At 50.5% G+C, this 23,288-nt stretch overlaps 1 protein-coding gene across 1 annotated transcript; it reads left to right on the forward strand.

The window, feature by feature from the left end:
* Positions 1-401: 401 nt before the first annotated feature.
* On the forward strand, positions 402-22,247 carry PDE6D (phosphodiesterase 6D). The gene is made up of 4 exons (XM_015408649.1): positions 402-483; positions 11,496-11,621; positions 14,006-14,111; positions 21,495-22,247. Exons 1-4 carry the CDS (start codon positions 402-404, stop codon positions 21,574-21,576), a joined length of 396 nt encoding a protein of 131 aa, XP_015264135.1. The 3' UTR covers positions 21,577-22,247.
* Positions 22,248-23,288: the final 1,041 nt, after the last annotated feature.

Below are 23,288 nucleotides of genomic sequence, written 5' to 3' on the forward strand. Positions count from 1 at the left end.
ATGGGAGACCAACAAGGAAGTCCAGGGTTGCTACGCAGAGGCAGGCCATGGCAAATGGCCTCTGTATGTCTCTTGTCCTGAAAACCCTACTTGGGCCACCATAAGTTGGCTGCAACGTGATGGAACTTTCTACCACTACCTTGATCAGCACCTGTAGAGGTGCCCTCCAAAAGTCAAACGCATCCGCAGTACACGAGAGTGGAATACCACTATGAATTTTAATCAGAGGCCATGTCTTTGTGCCGGGAGGCCGCCGTGCAGAGATCTCTGTTGAGGTTTTTGTCCGTTTTCAATTTTTATGGGTTCAACATGATTGGATCGGGTTGGGTGAAGAAATATAGTCTGGTAGAGTTAAGAGACCGCCATCTCTTTTCCTTAATCACTTCGCAAACAGAAATTGGATGAATCTCCGGGATGCAGAAACAGGGAAAATCCTCTGGCAAGGAACAGAAGATCTCTCCGTCCCTGGAGTAGAACATGAAGGTATTTCTGGGCTTTTACTTTGTGATGGGTGTGTGTGTGAGAGGGTCTGACCTGAGCGTCTAGCCTTATTCAGAACTCCCTGATGTGTGATAAGATGGTGGTTTATTGATATAGCACCTTCTGTGTATGCAGGGGTCATTTCATAGAAAAAGGGGTGCAGGAGCTCATTGGCTTAACTCATTAGCATTACTTATTTGCATATGCCACACACCCTGACATCACCGGAAGTGTGTCAGAAGGCAACACCGACTGCTCAGGCTCCACTGGACTGTTTTGGATCGCTAGCTATTGGGGGGGGGGGAAGACATGCAGATCTGCCCTCACAGAGGAGGGAGAGCTTGTACCTGAATAAAACTTGGTCTTAAAGGGGCCACTGGACTGTACTGCAACTTATCTGGCTGCTTCTTGCTCTGAGGGCTGCTGGGAGCAGGGGGTGGAGCTTGTTGCATGTGCCCGCCCCCTGGGCTCTTTACTGCCGGAACTTCTCTCCTGTGCGCTCCTGCAGGAAATGACCCATGTGTACGTAACACTTCAGCATAGGCGACAATGACATTCTCTTCCTCCAATGAGCTTACAGTCTTTCCACAGGGCCCCTTCCTCCCAGGCTGGCCCCAAATTGAATTAATGTAATTAACTTTGATTTAATTAGCTGCACCCCACCCCCGAGGCCCCCTCCTAAAAAAATCCCTAGCTGTGGGAGATCTAAGAAAGGAGAGGGGAAAGCTTTGTTGTTGTTCAGTCGCACAGTTGAGTCCGACTCTTCGCGACCCCATAGATCAGATCACTCCAGGTCTTCCTGTCTTCCGCTGTCCTCTGAAGTTTGCTCAATTTCATGTTAGTTGCATCTATGACACTGTCTAACCATCCTTTGCCGTCCCCGTCTTCTTTGACCTTCAATCTTTCCCAGCATCAGGGTCGTCTTCTCCAGGGAGGGCTCCCTTCTCATTTGGTGGCCAAAGTATTTGAGCTTCCGTTTCATTATCTGGCCTTCCAGGGAACAGTCAGGGTTGATTTCTTTTAGGATTGACTGATTTGATCTCCTTGCAGTCCAAGGGACTCTCAAGAGTCTTCTCCAGCACCATAGTTCAAAAGAATCTATTCTTCGGTGCTCGGCCTTCCTTATAGTCCAACTCTCGCAGCCATACATGACTACTGGGAATACCATTGCTTTGACCATGCGGACCTTTGTTGGCAGGGTGATGTCTCTGCTTTTTATCATGCTGTCTAGGTTCGCCATCGCTTTCCTCCCAAGCTACAGGAGATAAATACGGACCAGCACAATTTTGCATACTTTGTTAACTTTGAGCCAAGCATGGATCAGTCCCCAGTCTCTCGGGATCAAGTCCAGAATTTCTGCCACTGTTCTGGGGTGGCCAGAAATATTTAGTCATTTTACTTTTGTTTATATTTTCTCTCTCTCTTGCTGAGACTGAAGGCAGGTTATAGGATATAGAACACTCTAGAACAAGGGTTCCCTTTTGGGCACCACTTGGATTTTTTTGGGGGGGGCGCCACCCCAAAAGTGGCCGTTGCAGGAGGTGGTGCCAACGGCCCAAACGGCTGCCACAGGATGTGGAACCAAATGGAATTCATCCGTCTTCACACCTCTGGCGAAGAAGGAAAGCTTGAAGGGGGAACGGAGCCAGTGTTCCCTCTAAGCTGAGTTAGTGTGAGCTAGCTCACCGTTTTCTTTAGCCTCCGGCTCACGCATTTTTGTCTCAGCTCCGGAAGGATGGCTCCAGAGCAAACTAATTTATGCAGCAGCCAAATCGTTCGCTCGCAACTTTAGCGCCAGTAAGCTCACAAAGTAGAATTTTTGCTCACAAGACTCTGCAGCTTAGAGGGAGCATTGAATGGAACCACACCACTGACCAAGGAAAAGCCGAGTTCTTTCCAGCAACGCTCCCTTTAAGCTGCAGAGTCTTGTGAGCAAAAACTCTTCTGGTCAGTTTGGCAATACTTGATGTGTCGCTCTTGGCTGTGGCCAGCTCGACCATATCTGATACGTCAGTAGGCCCATATACCAGTCCAGTTCCGGCTCAGTGATGCCTTAACTGTTAAGAGATCCCACCGGGTCCTCTTTTCCTCTTTTAATGAGACACATTCGTGGACCTCAGGGAGCCCGCGAGAAGCAGTGGGGCAGCACACGACTGCAGGAGGCTCGGGCTCCGGGGAGCCGTGGCTTCTCCCGTCTGGCTTCTGACACCCGGTCTCTTTAACACAGCGTGTCTTCGGCTTGTCCTTCCTGAGAGCATTCCTGGCTGTGACTGGAAATGCAGAGCCAGATGGATGGAAGGCCCCGACAAGCCATTAATCTGCCTTTTTGCTGTTTTTTTAAAAAAAAGAAACCCAAGATCCACTTTAGCTTTCAGATCTCTTTGCTCTTTTTTCCCCCATCCAGTGCTTTTTGCAGAAAATCACCAGGCTGTAGCCTGCTTAGTAACTTACATGGGTTTGCTAAAAGGCTGAAAAAATACCATTAAAGCCTATAGAATGGACTCGTCGACCAAGGTAATTCGATAATATCCCCGCCGAGCGGGAAGGGCGACATGCCGAATAGCTTCTGCGCCAGTCCTTTTCTCCCATTTTCTGGAATCGTAGGGTCTCTGCCAGTGTTCCCTCTAAGCTGAGTTAGTGTGAGCTGGATGGGCCACTGGCCTGATCCAACATTGGCGTCTCTTATGTTCTTATGTTCTTATCATGGTGCACCCTAGGGTTATCTCATATTTTTTGCTGGTGAGGTGCAGTGTCATAGGCTATGTTTAAAAGTAAAACGATGGAGCCGAATTCAGTTGTCAGTTGCTGCAACCTGCACTGCGTATCTGATCAGACAGGTCAACCACTAAAATGGACTGGGGGTCAGTGTGGAAAGGAGAGGGGGGCGCCAAGATGGGTCAGTGCTTCGGGCACCCGTGAGCCTTCATCTGCCCCTGACTGCTCGTGTGCTCCAAGCTCAGCCAGTCTCTGGGGTGACATAACTGGAATGGTTCAGTCCCAGTACATAACACCAGGCTTTTGTTAATTCTGTTATTTCGGAAAGGAGGAGGAGGAGGAGGAGGAGGACCCTCTTCTAGATTCTTCCCTGGTACTCTGTGCAGCCGGCTTTTGGTATCTGAAGTCTCAATGTGGGCATCTGCCAAACTTGCAAACTGATAAAGCTGTTCCAGTACATTCCAGCTGAGAGGCTTCAACCGTTTAAAGTCCTGCCCCGTAATTGACTCTTGTGGTATTCCACAGGGCTTGTGCCAACAGTGCATTTCACTGTCTGCCCCTTGGGCTGTTGATAGATTCCCTGCAGGGAACTGCGTAGACGGTTCGGGTCCTGCACCTCTTCCCTTACATGGTCACCAGCTAGGAAGCAATGACTGGCTTGCAGGTTTTCAAGCACCAGAGGATTTGTGCAGTCGTTGATTTGTGCATGATTTGCACGCATTGACCTATGGACTTCCATATGGGGAGGGGCCGCGGCTAAGGGGAAGAGCCTCTGCCTGGCATGTTATACAGCTTTTAAGTCTTGATATATATATTTTTTTAAAAAAAAAGGGAAGGTAAAGGATTTTTATAGACCTGGATTAAAAAGAGACTGGGGATTCAACAGCCACTGATGAGAAACAAATCGAGTACCCAAGGGGGGGGAAGGAATGTGCTTGATTTCTGTCCCAGACCACCTTGGCCTGCTGCAGGGGGTGGGGGGGTGGGTGGATCCCATCCCGCTACTAGCTGATGGGAGGCTGAACAGGTTGCCAACCTCCAGGTGAGTCCTGTAGATCTCCTGGGATTACAAGTGACAAGAGATCATTTCCTGGGGGGGGGGAATGGCAGCTTTGGAAGGGGGGCTCGGCGGCATTAAACCCCACGGGGGACAATCCCCTCCCTGGGCTCCGCCCCCAAATGTCCCAAGCCAGGTTTGGCAGCCCCAAGGCTGAAGCTGGTTTGCCCACTCTGAGAGGGCAGAGAGAGAGAGAGACGCAAGAGCTGAGGGGAGTGTTGGGTCAGAGCAAACTGGAGAGCAGTGCTCCCTCTAAGCCAGAGGTTCCCAAACTCATTTGGCCTACCGCCCCCTTTTCAGAAAAAAAATTACTCAGCGCCCCCCTGGAAATCTGCCTTCAAGAAGTGGACAAAAAGATGCAGTGACAAATTTGCACATGGTAAAGAAAGATGTTGTTGTAAGTAAATGCACATAGTAAAAAAAAATGTTGTTGGCCTGAAGCCAGAGGCCAGCAGCAGCCACCGCACAATAGCCCAGCAGCAACACCAGCCTCGCAAGGATGCACATGCATTTGCAGTTGACAAATGCAGGGCTGTGATTGGCTGTGGGGACCCCCCTCCCCCTCCCCCCCTGATTCCAGGGAAGACCAGGAGAAGGCAGGAAAAGTCTGCTTTAGATAGGTTCTCTGGACTCTTCTTTCTTTATGCTTCCACCGCCCCCTTGTTTTTATTCAACGCCCCCCAATTGCACCCAAGGCTCCTGCCGCCCACCTGGATCATTCCAGCGCCCCCCAGTAGACAATACTGACCATGGTGGACCAGTGGTCTGATTCAGTATACGGCAGCTTTATGCGTGTGTGGCTCCATCAGGCACGGAGCCACTGTGTGCTGCAGGAGATTCTGGGGGTGTTCAAGAGTGCATACGATCCATGTAGGGAACAGGGCAGGCCTTTGAGGCCCCAGGATTGTCCCACTCGAGCAGAGAGAGATCCCTACAACACTTAAGCACTCCCCTGCAAGGCTCAGTGATGAGTGACCCAGGGCTCTTTTTGTAGAAAAAGCCCAGCAGGAACTCATTAGCATAATAGGCCACACCCAACAGCAGGAACTCATTAGCATATTAGGCCACACCCCTGACAACACCGCTCATGAAATTAGGCCACACCCCATGTTACCAGAAGTGTGGTTATCCAGCCACACCCACCTTGTGCTTGTTATTCTGTTTACCTGGTTTGTGGTCGAAACCCAGGGCCTTTTTTTGTAGCAGGGACTCCTTTGCATGTTAGGCCACACACCCCTAATGTAGCCAGTCCTAATGCGTTTCTGCTGTTGGGTGTGCCTATTATGCTAATGGGTTCCTGCTGGGCGTGGCCAACTCGGGAGCCAGCCGGAACTCCGTTCCTGCCCAAAAATAGCCCTGGACTGATGACGAAGCCATTTGCCACACGGGGAGACTTGACCTGTTCTTGCCAACACTGAGGAGCTCCCAAGCAGGCCCGCAGCTACAGTGCGGCTATTTGGGGCTCCGCCCCCTTACTTGAAGGCACAGTCCCCACAGGAATTTGTCCTCAAAATGCTTTTAAAGCCTTTCTTTTTACAATTTTAAAGGCCTGTGTGTCAGGTTCCCAATCAAATCACTCGCTTCACGCACTTTCTTTAGTGAATGTTTTCTTAAGAGATACGAGATGCTGTGGGTTCAAACGCTTTGTTAGGACTGATTTGCAAGGGGGGAAATGCAAGGTATAATTCCAATGTTCCCTCTAAGCTGTGGAGTCGTGTGAGCAAAAATTCTACTTTGTGAGCTACTGGCATTAAAGTTGTGAGTGAGCGATTTGGCTCCTGCAGAAATTAGTTTGCTCTGGAGCCATCCTTCCTGAGCTAGGATGAAAATGTGTGAGCTGGAGGTTAAAAAATTGTGAGGTAGCTCATACTAACTCGGTTTAGAGGGAACACTGATTTCCTCCCTAAAATGCTACAGACACTCACTCCCCCCTCAGGAATGCAATGTCAGGCGAGGGGAGCGATAAGGGAACAGAGAGCAAGCAAAACATATAGCCGGGGGCACGGGAAGCAAGGAAAATACAGCAGGTCAGAAGGCAGCAGGTTGAAATACAACAGGTACAGCCGATCAGGTGCCCGAGTCTGACAATGTGCTCCCTTAAGCCCCCTTAAAAATTTAAATGCCCCCCCCCCCCGGGAAAAAAAAATACTACATACTGGCCCTCTCCCACAGCACGAGTCTGACAATGTGCTCCCTTAAGCCCCCTTAAAAATTTAAATGCCCCCCCCCCCGGGAAAAAAAAATCCTAGCTACTGGCCTGCTCCCAAGGAACCTCTGGGTTCCTCCAGACATAGAGCTGGATCTCACAGAAGAGATCACGGAAGTAGGGAATGGGATGGATGTTTCCACACGTCCCTCAAGCACCCTGCCGTTTGTCTTGGGACCAGTGTTCCCTCTAAGCTGAGTCAGTGTGAGCCAGCTCACAGTTTTAGAGCCTCCGGCTCACACATTTTTGTCTTCGCTCAGGAAGGAGGGCTCCAGGGCAAACTAATTTACGCAGTAGCCGAATTGCTCGCTCACAACTTTCATGCCGGGAGCTCACAAAGTGGAATTCTTGCTCACAAGACTCCGCAGCTTAGAGGTAGCGTTGCTTGGGACCAGTGTTGCCTCTAAGGTGAGTTAGTGTGAGCCAGCTCACAGTTTTTTAGCCTCTGGCTCACAAACTTTTGTCTTAGCTCAGGAAGGAGGGCTCCAGAGCTGACTAATTTATGCAGTCGCAAAATTGCTCGCTCACAACTTCAATGCCAGTAGCTCTCAAAGTGGAATTTTTGCTCACAAGACTCCGCAGCCTAGAGGAAGCATTGAGACCAGTGTTCCCTCTAAGCTGAGTGAGTGTGAGCCAGCTCACAGTTTTCTAGCCTCCGGCTCATGCATTTTTGTCTTCGCTGAGGAGGGATGGCTCCAGAGCAGTGTTCCCTCTAAGCTGAGCGAGTGTGAGCTAGCTCACAGTTTTTTAGCCTCCGGCTCACACATTTTTGTCTTCTCTCAGGAAGGACGGCTCCAGAGCAAATTAATCTTTGCAGCAGCCAGATGGCTCGCTCACAACCAGTGTTCCCTCTAAGCTGAGTTAGTGTGAGCTAGCTCACAGTTTTTTAGCCTGCGGCTCACACATTTTTGTCTTAGCTCAGGAAGGGATGGCTGCAGAGCAAAACTAATTGATGCATGTCGCGCTCTCCCTTGGACTTCGGTGCGGCGCCCCCAGTGGCCGTGGTGTCGGGGGTCTCGAACAGACTCTGGCAGGGGAGACGGCCCTTGGAGCGGCAGGATCCAAAAAGGGAGAGGGGCTTCAGACAGGCAGGGGGCAGGGTTAATGTCAGCCTGAGAGTCCCTCTGCCAGTGTGCTGCAGACTTTCTTCCTCTCTTTCTGCTGTCTTTCTGTCTCTCTGTTCAGCATCCCACTTCATTCCACAGCGCACTCCTCCTCCCTGGCCCCTTCTCCACCTTGCCTTTTATCGCCCCACCCCGCTCCCAGGACCGCCCATCCGCCCTCCGGCTTGGGCCACGCCCTCCTTTATCTATCTGGACGCCAGCGGGGCGTCTCTGGGGCGAACGCTGATACGCTGCCGGTGGCTCTGACGGTCTCTGGGCCGCAGCGCCGATCTGCGGCAGTACTCGCTGCTCCGCGTCCGTTCCTCGCCCGTCGGACAAGCAGCCACCACCCCTCTCCTCTTCCGTGGGGCTGCTCCGTGGACCCCGGTCCTGTCTCCAGGCTCAGCTGACATAGCTCGCCGCGGGAGGGGTCCCTGCTCCCGACTCACTCCCCGGACCATTTAACTTCGCCCCGTCTGGTGAGTCATGCCTGGGGTGTCTTGCAGGGTCTGTCGGGGGCCCCGGGGGCCCGTTCTGCACGTCCCACGAACTCTGGAGCGAGACAATGCAGTAGCCGAATTGCTCGCTCACAACTTTAATGCCGGTAGCTCACAAAGTAGGATTCTTGCTTGCAAGACTCCCCAGCTTAGGGGGAGCATTGCCCCCTGGATTTAACTTTAATGCCGGTAGCTCACAAAGTAGAATTCTTGCTCACAAGACTCCCCAGCTTAGAGGGAGCATTACTCGGGGACTCCCCGGAGGACTTGAAGAACCTGGCAAGCAGAATGCACCAAAAGATGGGGCGCTTCAGCAAGGCGGGGGAATAAGGTGAAATCGCCTTTCTGCTCCGTGGAATCGAGCATTGAAGGGAAGGGGGGGCAATTGTAGCCAATTCCTGTGCGTCTCCGCAGTGCCCCAGCCTGTTGTGTGTTCCTCCAGCGCTCAGAGGGTTTGGGGCTGTGTGGGGAAGGCAGGAAAAGAGCTGCTCCACCAACTCCTTCCGTAAACTCTTCCGCTGGATATTTGGAATTTTATTTTATTTATTTATTTAAGCATTTTTACCCCGCCCTCCCCGCAAGCGGGCTCAGGGCGGCTTCCAGAGGGCTACAGCCCATACATAAAATCCATAAAACAATAAAAACATAGCATCAATTAAATATAACAATAATAAATAGTGCATCTTAACAAGATGGTCTTTAGCAAAGATGGCGTCTCTGATCTTCAGTCAGTCCCATTGGGGTGCCACTCTCCAGTAGATGTTAATTGTACACGGCATAGCCTTGTTTATGCCAAACCGCTTCTGGCGGTGCCTAGCCTGACTCTTCACTGGAGTTCAGCGCAAACCTTGAACGCTAATCCACATCTGGCCCCTCCCGTCGGCCAAGTGGCATCTCCCTGGGACCATTTTGGGTGAGGGGGATGGCCGAAGCCCCTTCTCCACCACTACCCCCGGGCGCTGGGGTCCCAGTCTGAATCCAGGCCCCACGCCCTTGGGAGATGAGTCCCCCCACACTTGACGTCAGGCCGGGGGACAGTTCTCAAGACAAAACATGAAATGTATTTTACAGCTCTTGATACAACATACAAAATGTGTGTATTTTATTTATTTATTTATTCATTTATTTTATTCGAATTCTATCCCACCCTCCCCACATAGCAGGCTCAGGACAGGTTACATTGAATTTGGTGAAAAAAATACAATAGGCAGAAATTAACACAGTTAAAACACCAATCAAATACAATTACAAATAGTCTGATCCTTGGGGGTCTTAACTTTTTGGGGTTGAGTCCGCAGCCAAGCTCCCGTGGCTCACTGGCGGAGCATCCGCTTGGCATGCGGGAAGTCCCAGGTTCAGTCGCTGGCACCTCTGGTTAAAGGATCTAGCAGGAGGTGATGGGAAAGACATAACAACATCAGAAGAGCCCTGCTGGAGCAGACCAGTGGTCCCTCTAGTCCAGCATCCTGTCTCACACAGTGGCCAACCAGTTCCTCTGGAGGGCCAACAACAGGGCACAGAGGCCAAGGCCTTCCTAAGGACATCAGAAGAGCCCTGCTGGATCAGACCAGTGGTCCCTCTAGTCCAGCATCCTGTTTCACACAGTGGCCAACCAGTTCCTCTGGAGGGCCAACAACAGGGCACAGAGGCCACGGCCTTCCTAAGGACATCAGAAGAGCCCTGCTGGATCAGACCAGTGGCCCATCTAGCCCAGCATCCTGTCTCACACAGGGGCCAACCAGTTCCTCTGGAGGGCCAAGAACAGGGCAGAGAGGCCGAGGCATTCCTAAGAACCTTAGAAGAGCCCTGCTGGATCAGACCAGTGGCCCATCTAGTCCAGCCTCCTGTCTCACACAGGGGCCAACCAGTTCCTCTGGAGGGTCAACAACAGGGCAGAGAGGCCGAGGCCTTCATAAGAACATCAGAAGAGCCTGCTTGGTCAGACCAGTGGCCCATCTAGTCCAGCCTCCTGTCTCACACAGTAGCCCAACCAGTTCCTCTGGACATCTGCCTGTGCCTGAGACCCTGGAGAGCCGCTGCCAGTCTGAGTAGACAAGACTGACCTCGATGGACCGATGGTCTGATTCAGTATAAGGCAGCTTCATGTGCAACTGTGTTCTTTTTCTTCTCCAGATGGAAGTCTGATTTCAATTAACCATCAAAAATAAAAAATACACAATAAATGTGCTAGGTTCGAGTCCAGTAACTTCTCAAAGACCAACAAGATTTCCGGGGTCTAAGCTTTTGAGAATCAGAGCTCCCTTCGTCGAAAAGCTTTGACCGTCGAAAATTCGTGCCCTGGAAATCTTGCTGATCTCTTAAGGCAGTGAAGGTAAAAGTTTACCTTGCTCGAAAGCCAGTCGAATCCGACTCTGGGGGCAGTGCTCATCTCTGTTTCCAAGCTGAAGAGCCAGCAGTGTCCAAAGACGTTTCCGTGGTCACGTGGCTGGGATGACTAGACGCCGAGGTGCACGGAACACTGTTACCTTCCCACCGAAGCGGTCCCTATTTATCGACTTGCAATTTCTTGCTTTTTTTTTTTAATTAAATTTTATTTTCATTATAAAGTAGGATACATAAAAGTTCAGAATAATGACAATAGTGGCAAACTTGTATCAAGGTAGGTAACATCAAAAATCAGAAAAAATACAATTGCTTGTTTCAAAAAATAGAAGACTATACTTTCCAGTCTAAATCAAGGGGTAAAGCAAAGATCAACAAACTTTTGGCATAAGGGTGCTAACTAAGTATCCAGTATATGTACAACTATAGCAAATCAGTTAAATTTTTGCTGCCAATGTCGGGAGATGGTTTACATCCATTCCCTAAACTGCTGCCAAGAGGAGGGTAAGAAATCTTCTGTTGCTAAGAATTCCAATATAGGTTCCCATTTTTCCATTACAGGCTTTTCTATGGGTTTTGGGGTTAATCTATTAAGTTTGTTGGTAACTGAGTCCATAAGGAATTGGTCCCACAACTTTTGATACCAGAGACTCAATGTGGGAGGATTTGGATCTTTCCAACAAGTAGCAATCGCTGTTCGTGCAATTTCTTGCTTTTGAACTGCTAGGTTGGCAGGAGTTGGGGCTGGAGACGGGAGCGCAGTCTGTCTTGCGGCACTCGGGTCTCGAACTGCCGAACTACCGACCTTCCGCTCTGCAGCTCAGCATCTTAACCTCTGAGCTGCTGGACTCGAATCCAGCTCTTCCACTGCAGACCGACACGGCTTCCCTCGGAAACCATCTTAGTACCACAAATAAGTGTTCGCCGCGTTTCTTGCCTGCCACCAACGCATTCGGCGACTGGCCTTTCCCAAGCCTACCCGACTTTCAGTGGGACTCCCTCTTGCGTTTCTTGCCTTCGCTTTAAATCCTACAGCGGGCCTCGTCTTGTGCTTCGGAGCAACAACTAAAACTCGTTTCTCTCCTCCCTGCCAGCTCGGGTCCCGAAGAAAATCCTGAAATGTAAAGCCGTCTCCCGGGAGCTCAACTTCTCCTCGACAGAACAGATGGAAAAATTCCGTCTGGAACAGAAAGTCTATTTCAAAGGACAGTGTCTAGAAGGTACTGTTTGGGTCTGTGGGTAACTCCGCAGTGGCTGAAGGTAATGGCCGGCGAGGAAGGATAATAGTGAGCTTCAAATGGACTCCGGCTAATAGCTGGATCCTGTTTCTGGAGCGAGTTATCAGCTTACAGGAGGGAACATTAGGGTCTGCTCCTCATATATGATTTACCCAGGGGTCATTTCGTAGAAAAAGAGGTGCAGGAGCTCATTAGCATAACTTATTTGCATATGCCACACCCCCTGGCATCACCAGAAGTGTGTCAGAAGGCAACACCCACCGCTCAGGCTCCACTAGACTGTTTTGGATTGCTAGGTATTGGGGGAGGGGAACGTGCAGATCTGTCCTCACAGAGGAGGGAGAGCTTGTACCTGAATAAAACTTGGTCTTAAAGGTGCCACTGGACTGTTTTGGACCGGGGGGCCTCTGCAACGTACCTGGCTGCTTCTTGCTCTGACTGAGGGCTGCTGGGAGCAGGGGGTGGGGCTTGTTGCATGTGCCCGCCCCCTGGGCTCTCTACTGCTGGAGCTCCGCTCCTGTGCGCTCCTGCAGGAAATGACCCCTGTGATTACCCATTGGATTAGGGGGTTGCGGCACCTTCCCTGTGAGGAAGGGCTGAGGAGTGGGCGGCTTTTCAGTTCAGAAAACAAACGACTAAGGGGGAAGGTAGTAGAGGTTTATAAAATTGTGCACGGGGTGAAGAGCGTTGACAAAGAGAACATCCTCCCCTCTCTCCCAAAAGACTAGAACACGAGGGCATACAGTGAAGCCGATGGGCAGTAGGTTCAGGACAGACAAAACGAAATACTCCTTTTACAACAGAGAGTCATTACAGTGCGGAATTCGTAATGACGGCCACAGGAATCAACGGCTTTAAAAGGGGATTAGATAGATTCATGGAGGAGAGGTCTGTCAGTGGCTACCAGCCATAGTGACTAAAGGGAACTTCTACATTCAGAGGTGTTAATCCTCTGAATCCCAGTGCCAGGGAGGCAGTCTTAGGGAAAGGCCTCTGCCTTTATGCTGTTGTTGGAGCTCCAGAGGAACTGGCTGGCCTCTGTGAGAGACAGGAGGCTGCACTGAGTCACTTTCTTGTATGGCTTAATGTGACTTCTCAAAACTGCAGTGAGACCAGTGAGGAAGTCCAGGGTTGCTGTGCAGAGGCAGGCAATGGCAAAGCAGCTCTTCTCCTCTCTTGGCTTGAAACCTCATAACCTAAGCAGGGTCGGCCCCGGTCAGTCCTTGGATGGGAGACCAGCGAGGAAGTCCAGGGTTGCTCTGCAGAGGCAGGCAATGGCAAAGCACCTCTGCTCATCTCTTGCCTTGAAAACCCCATAGGGGGTGACCAGAAGTCGCCCACGACTCGATGCCGCTTTCCACCACTAGCTCCGCTCTTGGTGAGCGCAAGCCTTTGGGTTCCCCAGAACAGGGAAGTCTTAACAAATGCCCTCGGCAAGTTTTCCTTTGGCCGCTGATGCCGAAAGCCCATGTGAGATTGTTGGCGATTTCGGGAAACGCATCCCCAGTTTTTCACGACTGTCTGAACGTATCAAGCTGCTGGCTCGCTGGCTGTTCTTCAGCTGTGGGCTGTTCCCAAGTCTGTCTGGATTCTCTGCTGGGGAGGGTGGTCCCGAGAGCCTGGGGACGGCCGCCCAAGACAGCCCCTTTAAACAGCTGAGCCGCGGGAGCGGTTTGCACCATGCGGCTCACCTGTTCAAAGGGGCTTTCTTTACAGCCAGCCCCTGGGGGCTCCGTTGGGCTGTACCATGTGGTCCTAAATCAGGGGTGGCCAAGCTTGCTTAAGAGCCACATAGAATAAACGTAAGCTGTCTGAGAGCCGCAAGGCAAATATCACACACCCTTTTTTATTAACATTAAACGAGGCTGCCAAAAAAAAAGAAAGAAAGAAAGGAGGTAAAACAGATATTGATAATGATATTTATTTGTCCAACGATATCTGTTTGCTAACGATATTTATTCGAGAGGTGAGAGAGAGAGAAGTGAAAAGAAAGAACGAAAGAGGTGGAAAGAGAGAAAGGGAGAGAAACAAAGAAGGCAAACAGATGGGGAAGCGAGGGAGGGGGGAAGGAAGGGAGAGAGAGTGGGAGAAAGAGCGGAAAAGAGAAAGAAAGGTGGAAGGAACACTGGCTGGGGGAGGGAAGACCGATCGGGGAGGCACGCCTCCACTCCGCTTCCCCAGCCTCATTGCCGGGAGCCACACAAAAGAGCCACACGCGGCTCCCGGGCCGCAGTCGGGCCACCCCTGTCGTAAACGAGGGGGAAGGCTTTCCAGCAAGCTCACGGGCTGGGAGGGAGCTGACAGGAGGAGAGGGGAGGGGGGAACCGGGCTGCCCTGACGCCGCTCCCCCGTTCCTCTCTTTGCAGAATGGTTCTTCGAGTTCGGCTTCGTGATCCCCAACTCCACAAACACCTGGCAGTCCTTGATAGAGGCTGCTCCAGAGTCTCAGATGATGCCGGCGAGCGTCCTGACGTGAGTAGCTCCGTGTGAAACCCCTGGCAAAGAGGGGCCGCAGGAAACGTTGGCAGGGGACATTAGATCTTCTAGGTGTACTTCTTCACCCAAAGAGTCATTCTCACGTGGAATTCACTGCCGCGGGAAGTGGTGGCCGCCACACGCACGGACGGCTTCAAGTGGGGACTGGAGAAGCCTATGGAGCAGAGGTCCATCGGTGGCGATTAGCCACAAGGTATAGACCGGGGGTGTCAAACGCAAGGCCCGGGGGCCGGATCAGGCCTGTCCCGGGCTCTTATGCGGCCCGCGAGCAACTGATGCAAGGGAGGGAGTGCTGGGGGGGAGTGGGCGGAGCCACTCCATTGTGGCTTCAGCACAGCAGAACAACCTTGCCTGCATCAGTCAGGCATCGTGGGAGCGTCTGCCCAGCACGGCACTGCTGGCTCTCGAGTCCGCCTCTGTGGGTTTTTCTCTGTATCCCCCTCCCACCCCAGGTGGCCTTGCAGTGAGGATACTATCGGGTGTAGTAAATAAGAAGCTGGAGACCGACTGGTGATGAAGGTGCATAGAAAGTTTATATAGATATAATGGTGAATATATACACAGAGATATACAGGCTATCATACAGCATACCGTGCCTTAGCTTGAGAGACTAAGTCCCCACCTAGCTTATCAAGCTGATAGCTAATATACTAAACCCAGCCAATCACTAACAAGATGAACTAATTACCTACTCTAACAATGCCTGATAGAGAACACCTGCTAGTACAACACCTGGCTGTAATCACTTAATCACTAGCATGACAGCTAGGACTGTCAAACAGATCAAACTGATCTAGTAACTGCTTGCTACCTCTATCACTTAGACATATATCTCAATAGATACACCAACTCAGAGCTCACCAGCTGCTGTCCTTTATACAGTTTCTGTCTCTAGTACCTGGCATTACGTTTTATGGCAGACATGGCCCGGCCCAACAAAGAGGCATTCATGTCAGATCCAGCTCTTGTAACATATGAGTTTGACACCCCTGGTATAGATGGAAAACTCTGTCTGGGGCAGTGATGCTCTGTATCCTTGGTGCTTGGGGGGGCCACAGTGTGGGGGGGTGTTCTGGAGTTCTGGCCCCGCTGGTGGACCTCCTGAGGGCACCTGGGTTTTGGCCGCTGTGTGACACAGAGTGTTGGACTGTTCCCTCTAAGCTGTGGAGTCTTGTGAGAAAAAATTCCACTTTGTGAGCTACTGGCACTAAAGTTGTGAGCGAGCAATTTGGCTGCTGCATAAATTCATTTGCTCTGGAGCCATCCTTCCTGAGCTGAGACAAAACTGTGTGACCTGGAGGCTAAAAAACCATGAGCTAGCTCACACTAACTCAGCTTAGAGGGAACACTGATACATGACGTCTCTCATGTTCTTATGATCTGAACCAAACCACAGTTTGAGAGTTTACCAGGCATTGCGCATGCACATTCAGCTTTAAAGTCTTGAAGCTGTGAGGTTAAAAACCAGCAGGATCTAGCATTGATTATTACACTTTAGAAAATGTTCAAAGAATTCTTTAAACATTATAGTCCATTGTATTGTGGCATTGAAAAAGAAGAGTCGGTTTTTATGACTGTCTACACCGGTTTGGTGTAGAGTTAAGTGCACGGACTCTAATCTGGGAGAACCGGGTTTGATTCCCCACTCCTCCACTTGCACCTGCTGGATGACCTTGGGCAAGCCATAGCTCTGATAACAGCTGTTCTTGAAAAAGACCAGTTTCTGTCAAGAGCTCTCTCAGCCCCACCGACCTCACAGGGTGCCTATTGTGGGGAGGGGAGAGTTTGTAAGCCGGTCTGAAACTCCTTTGGGTAGTGAAGAGCGGGGTAGAAATGCAATCTCTTCTTCTCCTTCTTCTCTACCCTGAGGAGTCTTAAAGCGGCTTGCAATCTCCTTCCCTTCCTCTCCCCACAACAGGGACCTTGGGGTGCTGGTGGGGCTGAGGGAGTTCGGGGAGAACTTGTGACTGGCCCAAAGTCACCCAGCTGGCTTCATGTAGAGGAGGAGTAGGGAATCAAACCCAGTTCTCCAGATTAGAGTCCACCGCTCTTAACCACTACACTGCGCTGGCTCCATTAGGGATGGAGACGGAGAGAATTAGTGGTCTGTGGTTTAGGTGACATTCGGACTGGCGCCTTTCCATCTCATGCTCTTTAGTCCTTTTTGCTACGCCAGATTTTAGGAGGCCCCTGGCTCAATCCCCAGCATCTCCACTTTAAGAGATCAAGTACTAGGTCAAGGGTGTCAAACATACGGCCTGGGGGCCGGATCAGGCCCCCGGAGGGCTTCTGTCAGGCCCGCAGTGGAACTGGCTGTCTTCTGCTTCTTCTTCCAGTTCTGCTGCGGCTGCGTCATCGTAGGTTTCCAGCTTACAGATACACACCTGAACAGCAGACTCAAGATTGCAACAGCACAGACATTTTGATGCAGTAATTCAGAGCAAGAGGTGTCAGTTATCAGACATTATTAAATAAACAGAACATTGCAAGAGTGTTAATGTTTTGTTTTATTTTAAGTAAAAAAAACCCTTTGTGTGTGTCCTTTATAGAGTTTATATCTCTGCTACCAGGCATTACATTTTATGAGATAGATATGGACAAACACGACCCAATCAGAAAATGTATAAAGACAACAGTTGTGAGAGTCTGACCCACAAATCAAGCTTTTTCTTTGCAAGTCTTGGTGACAGCTTGATTTGTGGGTCAGACTCTTACGACTGTTGTCTTTATAATTACATTTTATGACACACATGGCCTGGCCCGACAAGGTCTCATTTATGTCAGATCCGGCCCTCATAACAAATGAGTTCGACACCCCTGGCCTAGAGCACCCCTGACAAGTGTGCGTCCAGCCGCTGCTTCAAGACAGCCAGTGAGGGGGAGGTCACCACCTCCCGAGGCAGCTGACTCCACTGTAAAGGTAAAGGTAAAGGTTCCCTTGCTCGAAAGCCAGTCGAATCCGACTCTAGGGTTGCGGTGCTCATCTCCGTTTCAAAGCCGAAGAGCCAGCCCCAGCATCAGGGTCTTCTCCAGTGAGTGCTCCCTTCTCATTGGGTGGCCAAAGTATTTGAGCTTCAGTTTCATTATCTGGCCTTCCAGGGAACAGTCAGGGTTGATTTCTTTTAGGACTGACTGCCTTGATCTCCTTGCAGTCCAGGGGACTCTCAAGAATCTTCTCTAGCACCATAATTCAAAAGAATCCATTCTTCGGCGTTCGGCCTTCCTTATAGTCCAACTCTCGCAGCCGTACATGACTACTGGGAATACCATTGCTTTGACCATGCGGACGTTTGTTGGCAGGGTGATGTCTCTGCTTTTTATCATGCTGTTTAGGTTCGCCACCGCTATCTATCCCTTGTGGCTAATAGCCACTGATGGACCTCTGTGTGTGTGTGTGTGTGATTTTGAAAACACTAAAGAAACGCTGTGGCCCGAATGGCCCAGGCTGGCCCGATCTCATCAGATCTCCGGAGCTAAGCAGAGTCAGCCTTGATGGATACTTGGATGGGAGACCACCCAGGAAGCCCAGGGCCGTTACACAGGGGCAGGCAGTGGCAAACCCATCTGTGTTCGCCTCTGACCTTGTAAACTCTGCAGGGTTGCTGTAAGCTGGCTGTGACTCGGCGGCACCTCCTGCCACCAAATAAATGCTCGGTGCTCTGAAGACGGCACTCAGTCCCATACGCTCCACTGCAGGATGCACAACAGACCCCCGTCCCTTTAGTCATTGCTGTCGTTGAGATAACAGAGCAGCTCCCAGCCTTATTGGCTTAACCCGTTTGGTGTCGTGGTTAAGTGCGCGGAGTCTAATCTGGGAGAACCGGGTTTGATTCCCCACTCCTCCACTTGCACCTACTGGATGACCTTGGGCAAGCCGTAGTTCTGTCAGAGCTGTTCTCTCAAGGACAATTCTGGAAAGAGCTCTCTCAGCCCCACTGACCTCACTGGGAGTCTGTTGTGGGGAGGGGAAGGGAAAGGAGTTTGTAAGCCACTCTGAGACTCCTTTGGTGTCGTGGTTAAGTGCGTGGACTCTAATCTGGGAGAGCCGGGTCTGATTCCCCACTCCTCCACTTGCACCTGGCTGGATAACCTTGGGCAAGTCCTAGTTCTGATAAGAGCTATCCTTGAAAAAGAGCCGTTTCTGTCAGAGCTCTCTCAGCCCCACCTATCTCGCAGGGTGTCTGTTGTGGGGAGGGGAAGGGAAAGGAGTTTGTAAGCCGTTCTGAGACTCCTCTGGGTCGTGAAGGGCGGGGTATAAATCCAATCTCCTCTTCTCCTTTTTAACCTCACCCACCCTCCATGGCAATATTGAGTCAGAGAGCACTGTCTTAGAAGCCGTTTCTTTCTGGAAGGGACTCCTGGGGCGCTGGGGTCCCTTGAGGCTAGCACCTGGCGGCGTGCCTCTTAACATGCATTGCAGTTGACAGGTACACCTTGAATGCCGGGAGGGAAGTGAACGAAGCCGTTCCTGTTTGGTTTGAAGTTTCCTTTTGGCTCCCTGGAGCCATCACACAGGCGTAGAAGAAGCTGGTGTTGGGTGGGGTGAGGGTCCAGTCCTGGTAGTGAAGAATCCATCCAAATAACCAGCGGAAATACCATATAGCACTTTATGCTTGATGCAGCCTCTTCCTAAGCACGCTGCTGCATGCCACATAATGGCATTAAGTGTATGGAAGCAGTAGAACAAAGTTTGAGTCCAGTGGCACCTTTAAGACCAACAAGTTAAATTCTGGCTATAAGCGTTCATGTGCGTGCACGTGAAAGAAGTATGAAAGAAGTGTGAATGTGTGCGTGCACGTGAAAGAAGTGTGAATGTGTGTGTGCACGTGAAAGAAGTGTGAATGTGTGTGTGCACGTGAAAGAAGTGTGAATGTGTGCATGCACGTGAAAGAAGTGTGAATGCGTGCATGCACATTAAAGAAGTGTGAATGTGCATGCACGTGAAAGAAGTGCAAATGCGTGCATGCGCGTGAAAGAAGTGCGAATGTGTGAATGCGCGTGAAAGAAGTGCGAATGCGTGAATGCGTGAAGTGTGCATGCACATGAAAGAAGTGTGAATGCATGCAAGCATGTGAAAGAAGTGTGCATGCATGTGAAAGAAGTGTGCATCATGCATGCACATGAAAGAAGTGTGAATGCATGCAAGCATGTGAAAGAAGTGTGCATGCATGTGAAAGAAGTGTGCATCATGCATGCACATGAAAGAAGTGTGAATGCATGCAAGCATGTGAAAGAAGTGTGCATGCATGTGAAAGAAGTGTGCATCATGCATGCACATGAAAGAAGTGTGAATGCATGCAAGCATGTGAAAGAAGTGTGCATGCATGTGAAAGAAGTGTGCATCATGCATGCACATGAAAGAAGTGTGAATGTGTATGCACGTGAAAGAAGTGTGAAGTGTGCATGCACGTGAAAGAAGTGTGAATTTATTTATTTATTTATTTACATTGCATTTATATACCGCCCATGACCCCTAATGGGTCTGAATGCGTGCATGCACATGAAAGAAGTGTGAAGCATGCGTGCACGTGAAAGAAGTGTAATATGTGTGCATGCACATGAAAGAAGTGTGAATGTGTGCATGCACGTGGAAGAAGTGTGAATGTGTGCCTGCACACGAAAGCTTGCACCCAGAATTAAACTTCATTGGTCTTAAAGGTGCCCCCACTGGACTCAGACTTTGTTCTGCTTAAAACCAACACGGCGACTCCACTTGAAAGGATACTGTTTGGTTTCACCCTTGTTCATAAGAACGGTAAATGGCTCTTCAGCGGGTTGTCCATTTTGGGGTATGCTTCCCTTGGGGGTTCTCATAAGACAAAGCCACAGTGGGATGAAAGATTCCCTGACATTCCGGAATGTAACTGCTGCTGTGCCCACCTTTTAACTGTTTTAACTGTTTCCATTGCTTAATATTGATTTTCAGTCGCTTACCAATTGTAATTTATTGTCGTAACCCGACCTGACCCTGCTCGCGGGAAGGGATGGGATATAAATCGGCATAAATAAATGTCGTGTGCTTCTGACTCAAAGGGCAGTTCAGTACCACCTCCCATATCTCCCAACACCTGGGAATCTCTCCGTAGCCATGGCCATGTTTTGGGGTTTCTAGTCACAGATGTGCTTTATGAAGTCAAATACTTCACACAGCAAAGAATTAAACTCTTGAATTTGCTGGCAGACGATGTAACGATGGGCACGGGAATAAGCTTTAAAAGGAGATTAAATTCATGGAGGAGAGGTCTATCAGTGGCTATTAGCCATGGTGACCGAGGGGATCCTCCACATTCAGAGGCAGTCAACCTCCAAATCCCAGTGCAAGGAGGCTACATCAGGGGGAAGGCCTCGGCCTCTATGCCTTGTTTGTTTGGCCATCCAGAGGACCTGGTTGGCCACTGGGTGAGACAGGATGCTGGGCTAGATTTTGTGGTCCAGCAGGGCTCTTCTTGTGTTCTTATGAAGACCTCGGCCTCTGTGCCTTGTTGTTGGCCCTCCAGAGGAACTGGTTTAAGGATGCTGGACTAGAGGGACCACTCGTCTGATCCAGCAGGGCTCTTCTTAAGTTCTTAGGAAGGCCTTGGTCTCTGTGAACTGTTGTTGGCCCTCCAGAGGAACTGGTTTAAGGATGCTGGACTAGAGGGACCACTCGTCTGATCCAGCAGGGCTCTTCTTAAGTTCTTAGGAAGGCCTTGGTCTCTGTGAACTGTTGTTGGCCCTCCAGAGGAACTGGTTTAAGGATGCTGGACTAGAGGGACCACTGACCTGATCCAGCAGGGCTCTTTTTAAGTTCTTAGGAAGGCCTCGGCCTCTCTGCCCTGTTGTTGGCCCTCCAGAGGAACTGGTTGGCCACTGTGTGCGACAGGAGGCTGGACTAGATGGACCCTCACTGGTCTGACCCAGCAGGGCTCTTCTGGTGTTCTTCTCAGGGGAAGGCCTCAGCCTCTGTGCCCTGTTGTTGGCCCTCCAGAGGAACTGGCTGGCCACTGTGTGAGGTAGGATGCTGGACTAGGTGGACCCCTGGTCTGATCCAGCAGGGCTCTTCTTGTGTTCTTATGAAGGCGAGCCTCTAAGCCCTGTTGTTAGCCCTCCAGGAGAACTGGCTGGCCACTGTGTGAGACAGGATGCTAGACTAGAGGGACCCTCACTGGCCTGATCCAGCAGGGCTCTTCTGAGGTTCTTGTGAAGGCCTCCGCCTCTCTGCCCCATTGTTGGCCTTCAGAGGGTCTGGTGGCCGCTGTGTGAGACAGGATGCTGGACGAGATGGACCACTGGTCCGATCCAGCAGGGCCGTTCTTAACCCTGCTTTTATTCCATACAGGCTTTCCTCTGATCTCTTCTCTGCCTTTTCCTCCTCTGCAGCGGAAACGTCATCATAGAAACCAAGTTTTACGACGACGACCTCCTCGTAAGCACTTCCAGAGTAAGACTGTTCTACGTTTGAGAGGAAGCCCCGGGGGTGGGGTGGGGGAAAGAGGCCCGGTTTGGTCCCCCGCCCTCCCCCTTCCTCCGGTTCCCGGCGCAGCAGAATTCCCCCACCCCATCCAAAAGCATCCAGCGGAAGATGGTTCCTTTAAGCGGAGACCCCCGTGGGCCCTGCTCGGTGCGACGTTTCCCCCCTCCTCTCTTTTTCTTCCTCCTCTCGAACAGACGGAGGGGGCTGAGCGACTTGCTCTATCACCATCTGCTCAGGGTTTTATGGGGAGGGTGAGCACTGAGTCTCCAAAACAAGGGCAAGCACATGGTCATTGAAGGATCAAGACTGTAAATTATGTTTAGTTTGTTGTTTTGTTTTTTTAAAACTTCCTTTGTAAGTCTTGGGATCTTAGTCCTTAGATTCCTTTCTCTCGGTTTTTTTGGACAAACTTCATGCTTTCTTGATTTCCCCCATTTTCAGTTAACTCTCTCGTACTTATAACCTCTTTTTCCTGTCTTTTCCTTTTTTAAAAAAAAGAAAGAAAGAAATTAATTTCGTCTCACTCCTGGTTTCTGCATAACTGGTCCACACGTCAGCCCCGCCGTCCCCCGCTCATTAAACTTGTAAACTAGACTGATATTATTACATAATGTAATTTAAAAAGATAAATTTCTGAATTAAAAAGCAAATGTTGCTAACCGCGCAAAGTCCAGGTGAGTTTTTATCCGCGTCCTTTCCCCCCTCTCGTTTGAAAAACAACAACATGGAATTCACTGCCACAGGAGGTGGCGGCGGCTACAAGCATGGATGGCTTCAAGAGGGAATTAGATAAGCATATGGAGCAGAGGTCCAACAGTGGTTATTAGCCACAAGGTATAGATAGGGACTCTCGATCTGGGGCAAGGGATGCTCTGTTTTCTTGGTGCTTGGGGGGGGGGGCAACAGTGGGGGGGAGGGAGGGCCCGTTTGGTGTAGGGGTTAAGTGCGCAGACTCTAATCTGGGAGAACTGGGTTTGATTCCCCACTCCTCCACTAGCACCTGGCCGGATGACCTTGGGCAAGCCGTAGTTCTAACAAGATTTGTCCTTGAAAAAGAGCCGTTTCTGCCAGAGCTCTCTCAGCCCCACCTACCTCACAGGGTGTCTGTTGTGGGGAGGGGAAGGGAAAGGAGTTTGTAAGCTGCTCTGAGACTCTCTTGGGTACCGAAGGGCGGGGTATAAATCCAATTTCCTCCTCCTCCTCCTCCTCTTCTTCTTCTTCTGTCCTGGCCCCATTGCTGGACCTCCTGATGGCACCTGGTATTTTTGGCCACTGTGTGATAGAGTGTTGGACTGGATGGGCCATTGGCCTGATCCAACACTGGCTTGTCTTATGGTCTTATGTTCTAACAGCAACAAAACTCTGGGTGGATTCTCAGTATTACATCCACGAAAGAGCAAAAACAGTGGTGTGTCCGGAGATACAAAGAACGACAGCAGGAGGTGGGCTTGTTTCGCACAGAGAAGAAAAGATCCGTATATACCAGAGGACCTTCAGTTTGAGAGACCTGAGCAAGACTCTTTGGGATAGCACGGTTTTGGAGGCCATTAATTCATAGGTTCGCCGTAAGCCGGAAACGACTAGACAGCACTTAACACGTACAGACAACTCCTCCTGGTTTGTGGCTCAACCATGTGGCTTGGGACCAGTGTTCCCTCTAAGCTGAGTTAGTGTGAGCTATCTCAGTTTTTTAGCCTCCA

This window comes from Gekko japonicus, unplaced genomic scaffold, assembly GCF_001447785.1.
Source record: "Gekko japonicus isolate JY-2015 unplaced genomic scaffold, Gekko_japonicus_V1.1 scaffold1891, whole genome shotgun sequence".
NCBI lineage: Eukaryota > Metazoa > Chordata > Lepidosauria > Squamata > Gekkonidae > Gekko > Gekko japonicus.